We start from the raw sequence: 9,657 nt of genomic DNA, 5'->3' as shown, positions 1-9,657 counted from the left end.
TTCTTACACGCTGTCGTTTGCACTCATTTTTCAAAATATAGGTTGGCCAGTAAGTATTAAGCTTTTTATTGTTAAACATTTCTTAAAAACAGTGTCAACTACCCCCAAAATGATGCCTATCAATTTTGCTACGTGTCGTAAAGGCAGTCAAACATCATCAGTGATTTTTGTTGAATTTTGGCAAACAGTGCATTGGTTGTTGTACGTCTTTGTCGCCAATGACGGTACCCATATTTTGATGCCCATTATATCAATTTTGTTGATTGAAATCCACTTGCTCATGTGTCAGTAAAACAAACATTGGTTGCAGTAAATTTCACATTCTAGTTTTTCAGTAAATATTTCTTTGGAATTCCTGACGAGTTTAACAGCAGCTTTCATGAAGCGTTTAATTTCACGGTAGTTAACTGATTCTTTACCATTCATTTATAATGCAGTGTCTCAAATAGCCCTTGTTTTCCAGGTTCTCACAATGAAACTATAAGTCTCTGTGATGAAAAGTGGTCAAATAAACTGTAATCAATCCATTTAAGATTAAATCATGAGAAAAAGTCAAGCTTAATTACATATGATTACTACATTGTATGCCATAGAGCTCAGGACATTGTTTAATGAACAGCCCTCGTATGTGTCACACTATTCCTTAAAAAAATAAGTGGTCGAGGATTTCGCCACAAATGGCAACAGCTGTCAAGGTCTATACACAGAGAAAAAAATACGTTGACTTACAAATATATTTGTTTTAAACATTCATTCTTTACATGATATATAACTGATTTGAGTTTTAGTGTTAGGCTGTAATAGTTAATAATTAAATATACCAGTATCTCTTGTGAATTTTGTTACAGTTTGAAAAATATATTTATTGATATCAAATATTGTGAATAAGCTCAAAACAAAAGTAGGTGACAATCAATAGTATTTAATTCTTCGTCTAGTGACACAATATGTTTCTTTACAGTTCCTCTTTAGCATGTTGATACTTATTACAAAGTAGAAATGATGTTTGTCTTCTAATGTAAAAACAATTACTACTCTCAATGTTTATTTCATAGGCCTTCTACTGTACCACATAAACAATTAGGACTCTCAATAAAGTTTCTTTTATAACGATTTTGTGTAGTTATTTAGGGTGTACGATATTAAGTCTATTACCAAAACAAAAATAAGGAAAGGGGGTCTGCTTCTGTAAATATGACTCTGTCTCCTAAAGAATTTCGATCTTTGCGAATAATTTAAAATTTTCGAATTTATTCTATTCGAAATGATGTGGAGATACGTTTCAAAAAACACTATATTTTTTTTTATTTAAAAGGATTATAAATTAATGGCTGCTGCATTATACCTGAAGATTATAACTATTGTCATAGTGTTAATGTACCTGTATTTATTTCGCGCACCCAACAGTACTCTTATAAAAACGTATCGAAGATTACATTTTTGATTATCACATCAGGTGTCCAGTATCAATTATAAGTGGCGAATGTTCCTATAGGTCTCTGATAGCACGATACATAAAGGCAGCTGACATGTTAGTATCGGGAGCAGTTCGGTGGATTTAGTCTATCGAAGGCCACAACGCCAGGTATGGTTGTTTGTTTCTTAACAAGTTTTTTGGTAGCAACCAATTTAGAGAAAAACATAAAAAAAATTCAGTAATTAATTAAATCAATCGAGGCAACAATCCGGATTAATTTCAAAGCTTTTTTTTGTTAGGTCTTGATGCTTTTATGTTTGAAAGACAAATTACCTACCATTATATATCGGAAGGAGATTTTCCATTCGAAAATATATAGATATGAAACTCTATCTTAACAAGGATTGCAAACAATTTATTTGAGACTACGATTAAAATAATGAAGCTATTGATGAGAAAGACAGAGAGCATGTTTTGATTTCGCCAATTTTATCTTCGGTACTTTTTTCCTTCAGCTAAAAAATACGGCATCTTTTTTTTCTTCAATTGAATAAGATTTCCATACGTACAATGTTAATTAAACTTCTATTAAAATCGATGTTCTCATTTACAATTTATTCAAATAATAAAACTGATCTGTAGTGCATTTTATAAATGGCCAAAAAAAAAATAAATAATAATAATCTGTAAAATAAATTTATAATACATGCTTAATATTTCGAAGAAATACTTTTTTCCCTGTAGTACGGTGAGAGAGATGAAGTGTATCATCCCACTGATTAGTTTATTTGCTGCGGCTTTATGTGCCACGCAGGCGCCGACTACAACCTTAGACCCCAACAGCAATGAGGCTCGAATGAAGTACATTGAAGCCCATCTGGAGAACCTGGCTCGTCAAACTATGCTCCAGCAACTGTTTGTGGATGAAAGGACGCGGTCGGATGGTGATTCAGGTGTGTGCATATAAATGTTTACAAACTGAGAACATTATTGTTTTGCATTATCCAAAACATAGACACAACCAAACCAAGACAAACCAAGGGCTCGGTTTCAGAATTACGTATTTTGCGTTTTTTCTTTATCTGTCGAAGTTAACTAATAGCATGAAAAATTACAGTTCATGAAAAATTACAGTTTCAACAAAATTGAACTTCACTGAACATGAATAAGAAAAAGACTCTCCATCTTCGATTCTAGGGGTTTTCGGTTACATTTGATTGATTGATTCACGTCCCTTTCTAGAATTTTTCAAAAATATGGAGACGTCACCACTTGCCGTGGGAGAGCTGCACGGGACCTTGGTTTACACGGTCTCATCCGAAGGACCGGTCACCACGTCTCACAGTGGGACTGGAACCCGCGACGTAAGAATCAACTCCTTACTTCGCGACTGTAGAGCAGTCCCACTAACCACTGCGCCACGCGGGCGACATTTATATAGAATCATCAACATCGGTTTGCTACCGGTGTCGTATTTTATGTGGAGAGGCATCTACTTATTGTACTTCAAGTCTAAAAAAAGAACAAATTAAGCACGCTTTTCGACCTATCTGCCATTTTCGTGCAATTCTGACACGCCTCTTCACTCTATGTATTCTGAGAAATAATCACCCCCTATAGCTTTCGATTTCAGTGTTAGGAATTTTGCGATTTTCATTCATATTATCGGAGTTTAAATATTAGACACAAAAAAAAGCAACTCATCGTTGTGAAACCGGGTTCCTATAATTCCAGATATGTTAACATTTCAACCTGTGCCTTGAGCATATAATTTCTAAATATTAAGCGTTTCAGTTGATTCAGTATACTACTGCAGCTCAGTTCATTTTGATTGAAGACCTTTCGTCATTGAAAAAAATGTTTTCAAGGTCGAATATTTAATATATTTTAGGAATAAAAGAGGTACGAATGAATCACAAAGGAACAAGATCATTCAACTCTGACACTGCTGGACAAGATTCTGTCAATGGCATTCATGATCACAGTAACAACAAATTCTTAGTTGGCATGGGGGAAGTTGATGCCGTTATCAACGGGGTCGAGTTCCGAACCCGACATAACGATTTCAAACTGCGCATGCCCAGCAAAACAAACCAAAATTACCATGCGACGGAAAACATTCCTTTTCCACCAGTTCCCCCATCAGTAAAAAGCAAACACACAGTTGCAGAACAGATCACTGAAATGCAAAATTATTTCAAGGCATGGAAGTATCAAAATCATAATCTTAGAGATTACAGGCCGTACTTTAAGGCTGTAATGTGCTACATGGAAGGAGCTTGGACCAAGAATATCAAATCCACTGTGGATCAGTTTGCCACTCCTCGTCACAGTTTAGAGGCCAGTGATTGGTCTGACCTTGAACAAAAGAATCGATTTACTTCATACACAGGAGGAAAAGATCCATCAGAAAATTTGGCTTTCTTACCAAGAACGGTTATGAACGTAAAAAATGGTACTGTTGAATACGCGCAGTGGAACTACAGGATTTTATGTCATCCTCTGCAAAAAGATATTCCTTTGAAGATATTTGAACCCATAGACGACCTTGCTTCAAGACTTGCTAAAAAGTATACTATCAGACAATTTGCACAGACCAAAGCTGCAAGATTTAACCTAGCAGCTTATGAGTATTTCCATTATTAGTGTTGCATTGATTTATATTTGGTCAGTGTGGTTGAATGGTTTTAATTTCAGGTAAGAATTGGCTGGAATTGCTATCATATTCTGGGAACTGGTTTTGAAGGGTGTATACCTGATATAGATGAAATACATATTTCATAGTGTTGGAGACACCACCCTTATACCTGCAAGTAATTTGAAAAATTACTAATAAATAAGTACCTAAATAATTTCCATATGAACGAGAAATCTATAAAATGAGTTCTAATCGGTTCAATCAGAAATTGGATAAAAATGTTACGGACATGTATTTGAATTAAAAGAGATTAATAAGTAAAATCATGAAGACTAAATAGATATATATATATATATATATATATATATATATATATATATATATATATATATATATATATATATATTTGAAAGACTCTAAAGTCCGATGGTCTCACCAAAGTCCGATGGCTCGTTTCCTATGAGACACGTTGCACCAAAGTCCGATGGTTCGGAGAAACAATTGACGTTTATGACGTCACAATAATTCGACGTCAATCACTGACGCTGATGCCCTGCATTCAAAAACCATTATCTCTGAATTCGTCCTCTCAATCAATTTTATTGATTTTGCTTATTGCTTGCACTTTCCAGAGATATTAGGATTAGTCCTCGCACACCACTTGATTGATTAGGGTTAGTCCTTGCATTGCATAACCCGAGAGATTTAGGGTTAGTCCTCTCACACTAGTCGAGTGATTAGTGTAAGTCTTGCCCCAACTCAAGATATTTAGGTTATTGTTTATACACACTTTTCGAGCGTTGATCTCGCACCCATGAGAGACAAGGGTTAGTTTTTGCAATTATTTATACTTTTTAAAGACTTTGGCATGGCACGGCATTGAGGTGTGGCGCAGTGCTACTATGACGTCATAAACGTTTTTTTTTTTGGGGGGGGGGATATTTATATTAAATTGTATGCATTATTCTCTAAATCATTGAAAAGCGTTATAGGTAGATATCAATAAGACACAGTGACCAGCTAACTGTTTCCAAATTACGATTCTATTTTTGTTAAAAGTAGTATTCCCGTTTAGGGTACACACATCAGTGTTTAATGCATGCAGAAATTAGAGTAAAATTTGAACATTTGATTTTTGGTCGATTTACCGGACCGTAAGTCACCTCATCTCATCCTTGATATAAATGATATTAGTAAACACATTATGACGGTTGTCCGGTTGTCCGCAAACTTTTGGAACAACCCTCGTATATACCTTTTTACCATTATTACAAAAGCGACTTTCATTTTACCATTTCCAATGCTTTTTGCATTTTGATTGCTGTGTTTTACATGGTTAGGAATTGTATAGCCTCTGTCACTAGCAGGAGTAAGGGAGATAATCGTCTTGAGCTTTGAGGACTTTTCTGAAAACCAAGAAAATAAAAATATAGATTTTATTTCACTCTGTGTATTTAAAGTAAGTGAGAATGGACCCAATTTCTCTGCAACCATACTTAAAAGAATTATTACAGGCCACATATTCTGTATGCGATCCTCCTCTGTGCACCATGCACTTTGTCGGTTGAAGGATTCCTGTGTAAAGAGAAAACATGAGATCCTGTGTATTTTATGGTAGTTAATATAATATACACATAAATATTTTGTAATTATTTCTTACTCTCTCAACAAAATTACCTTCCATAGAAATATAGTGAGAATACCCAATTACGTATTTCTGCCCTGGTATTAAATGCTGTATTAACTCTTCTCAGGAAGAAAATCTTTACAATTCCTTGAATGGATAGCTAGCAAAAGAAACAGCAATTTATTAGGAAATTGTCACAAACTAATATCAAAAGAAATAAGTATATCTCAGTATCGAAATTGAATTAATATGTATCATGATTGATCTTTAGTCTGAGTTTTATAATACTTACTCGAAGAAATTTCATTTTTCTTCTACTTCCTGAACTTCCAAGGTTATAATACCTTATTAAAAAGCTTAAATTATTATATACATGGGTCATTCAAAGACTTTTGATATAATTTATTTTTTAAACAAGTATCATAATATGTTTCAAGATTGGTAAATATTTTGACAATAAATTATCATCTGAATAACGTAATGAAAGAATTCAAAATTTTAAATTGTTTGTAGGGCACAACTGCACATTTTGGGGTACGTCAGAGTTAAGTAATGCATTTGCTACACACCATAATATGTCTCTATTAACATATAGCGTTAAAACTTAATTTAAAAAATTATCCTCGCAATGCCAGGGATATACTGAAAACGTTGCCTTTGGACCCTGACAAATAAGAATATAACATTGTTTTTGTGTGGTTGTACAAAACAAATCCATGCATTTATAGGAATTATCGTTCTTCAAATATTCTATTAGTGAAAAATATAAATTAATTACTTATAAAAATTCTCCTTCTTATAATTTCTGTATCAAATAAAGGAATTATTACAAGTATCTATTATAAGTAATTAATTAAAATATTGCAATAGAAAATAGAAATATTTGATTGATTTTATATTGTTTAACGTCCTCTCGAGAAATTTTCACTCATTTGGAGACGCCATTACATACCATTGAAGAGCTGTAAATTTTGTCCCTTACTCCAGGCCACTGAGCAGGGAGGGATCTTTTCGACGTATTAAAGGATTGACTCCTTACTTTGCGACTCTAGAGCAGACGCTTTTACCTCTGTGCCGCGCGGGCGATGAAATTGATATTTGTAATAAAGATCACTGAATGAGTTGATTAAACAATCGTCCTAAATGATATTAATTCTAGTAGTATCGTTCATTGGATTGCTTGGAATAATTGCCTGGAAAATGGTCTCTTTTACAAGAGAATTTGTAGAGTTAGATCCGTGGCTCTCATTATATTCTGGCCATGTTCATTATGTATCTTAAAGTTTCATAGTTTTTATGCCCGTAATCGAATGTCAAAATGTTCGAAAACTAAAGGCGATAATTTTTAGCTTTATATGCGCGCAATAAAAAGGTGAAAAAAAGGTCAAAGAAAACTTTCATGTTCAATAACTTCAGCTGTTGCACTTCAGTAAGTGTGGTGATAATATAAAGCAACATGAAATAATTTAAATTGTATTCTCTATCTTTGTTTAATCAATTAAGACGATTGAATAATGTGATCTATTTTGAATCAATCAGATAGCCAGTAATAATAGAGAAAAGTAATAAAAGAATTAATTTAAAATACTGTTTACCGCCGCTCAATACAAATTTGGCTATTCCCACCCATGTGTCATTTGGAAGAACATCTCTCTCAGTTAAGGGGCGTTGCTCTTTTGATTTCACAGACTGCCATTGATTTTTTCCATGTGGAGAACACGGAACATTCAGTTAACTCCAGACATACAGCTGAAAGAGCTTTTGGTATATACTTTGCATATATCATGTATGATATAGATTGAATTTAACTCGGATTCTGATCTATTGACAAAAATATTACATATTACCTACTTTGTTGGTGCTTTTGATCTTTCATTTTTTTTAAACAAGACATATGTTGTTCTTGTTTTCTCAGACTCAAGCCATATTTTGGTAAAGATAATGAACCACCACAATCACAAAATACATTTACAATACACTTTTGCACAGTGAACACTCATCAAGTCCACATTTTATAATTACATTATGATCATTTCTGCAAAACTTTGTACTTCCTTGAATCTTATTTCTTTTTATTTAACTGATACATAATTATACATTCATTTATTTCTTTTCCTTGAAAGTATCAATGATTTGGTAATCAACAAGTATATATAATCTTACCTGTGTCACCCAAAGTATTTTTTGTATTATTTCTGCCATCAAAGAATTCCACATATTGTTCAATCTGTTTCCTAGTCCTATAAATCTGCGTTCAATTTTGCAAAATGTTCTTATCGGAATTCAGGGAAATAAATTCTAAAACATATGATAAGCAGAAGAGAAGAAACTCGTCGGGGGTAGAATTCAAAACGCACTCTCATGAAACAGAGTTGAAACAACAACAGGAATCAGACAATTTAAGTTCGTTCTTTTTTCTTTTTTTTTAATAATCATACAATTATCTTTTCCAAATATTGACAATAGTCTTTGCATAATTATCTGTTGTTTTTTTAAGAATTCATGGTGCATAAGGTTTTCATGTTCATTTTTTTTGGTTTTTAGTTTAGTGTTTTTGTCTCTGTTTTAATTAAATTCATGCTTGTTTTTGAAAATTATTATTATGTTTTTTATTTTGTAGGAAAAATTATGATTTAAAGACTTTTTTTCAAATAAGTTTGATAGTAATCATTTGAGTGTAAAAGTTAACCCATTAACAAAGGGTTATTCAACATATACTCTATTTAAAAATAAGAAAGTTACATGTCTTTAAATTTCACTTTCATACGTATTTTTAAGCTATAAGAATTTCCTATTAATTGATTCGTCGTAAAATACATTTTAATACTCTGTAAACAATATTTCCTATTTACACATTTTCAAAACCAAGCTGTCAGATAAAAAAACCATTATATATGATTCTAATAGTATGTATTTCCGCATTTTTATTAGTAATGTAATTTAGTAAATGTTTAAAAGAAGGAAATTATTATTTATTTACTGAACTTTAAAAATTGGAAGTACTTTTGAACACAAATATTACTGCTCTCAGTCTTCAATTTGAATTTTATATTAATGTCTTTTAACCTGTTGATGATTTTCACATTCCCTTTTAAACAAAAATTTCAAAAATTACTTTTATTAGGTTTGCTGAAATCAATGTACGTTTAACGTTACCTATACGTCAAAACGTACGTGAGTTGGAAGAATTTTTTTTTCAAACACATGCGTCTCCACTCATCTACATGAATTACTCAGTATTTTGCTGGAAATATTTGTAATAATGTACCTGTTTCTGGTTAAATAAACATTTTCAGTAAATTTAAATCAGTATCCAAAATGATATTTTGATTGAACTCAGCTTCACTATACCTAACAGAAGGCGTAAATATTGTTCATCTGTATGGAATGTAGTTTTGGGGTGCTTAAAATAAGAGCAAATCTAAACAGAAACATAAAAATAATGTGGAGTAGTTTTCAAAGCGCCAATTTCTCCGAAACCTACACGCGCGGGAGATTTTTGACAGCCTTAAGTTAGTGTATACTGTAAACCATATTTAATTTGCGAATACTTAATCTTGCGATTTACTGGGGATAAACTACCTTTCGAAAATTAATTTTCTCGATCAAGCCTGATCTGTTGTTATAAATGTAATAGACAGACGTCAGAGAGTTTAAGGATCGGTACGTGGCGAGAAAAAGTCGCGATGACGAGGCTCTCGCAAATCTTGCGAAAAATTCGTACGCGAACAAAAGTTGGTTAAAAGTAAAACATTCTCGATTGTTAGATCAAACAAGGAATCTTGAGAATCAGTTGCAAGAGTTTTCTGTACGATTTTGATATATAACTTGTGCTGTTTCTGAGTTTTAAATTCCAAATTGATACACATTTTGCACCCATCCGCCTTTTCTTCTTTAACCTTTTAATTACTAGCAGAAACAGCAAATGGGTTTTTAGGGTTTATTAGTACGATTCAGTGTAATACGGTTGTCAGA

General features: G+C 32.8%; 1 protein-coding gene across 1 annotated transcript; it reads left to right on the top strand.

Moving 5' to 3' along the window:
- The first annotated feature begins 1,454 nt into the window (after positions 1–1,454).
- On the top strand, positions 1,455–4,063 carry LOC134269504 (uncharacterized). The gene is made up of 3 exons (XM_062751715.1): positions 1,455–1,585; positions 2,162–2,370; positions 3,309–4,063. The coding sequence occupies exons 2-3, from the start codon at positions 2,175–2,177 to the stop codon at positions 4,061–4,063; spliced, it is 951 nt and encodes a 316-aa protein (XP_062607699.1). The 5' UTR covers positions 1,455–1,585; positions 2,162–2,174.
- The last annotated feature ends 5,594 nt before the right edge of the window (positions 4,064–9,657 follow it).

The sequence above is a fragment of the Saccostrea cucullata genome, unplaced genomic scaffold, assembly GCF_032062105.1.
Source record: "Saccostrea cucullata isolate Sc308-1 unplaced genomic scaffold, CSIRO_AGI_Scuc_v1 ctg15060, whole genome shotgun sequence".
Taxonomy (NCBI): Eukaryota; Metazoa; Mollusca; class Bivalvia; order Ostreida; family Ostreidae; genus Saccostrea; species Saccostrea cuccullata.
This window is presented reverse-complemented; position numbering and strand designations above follow the sequence as displayed.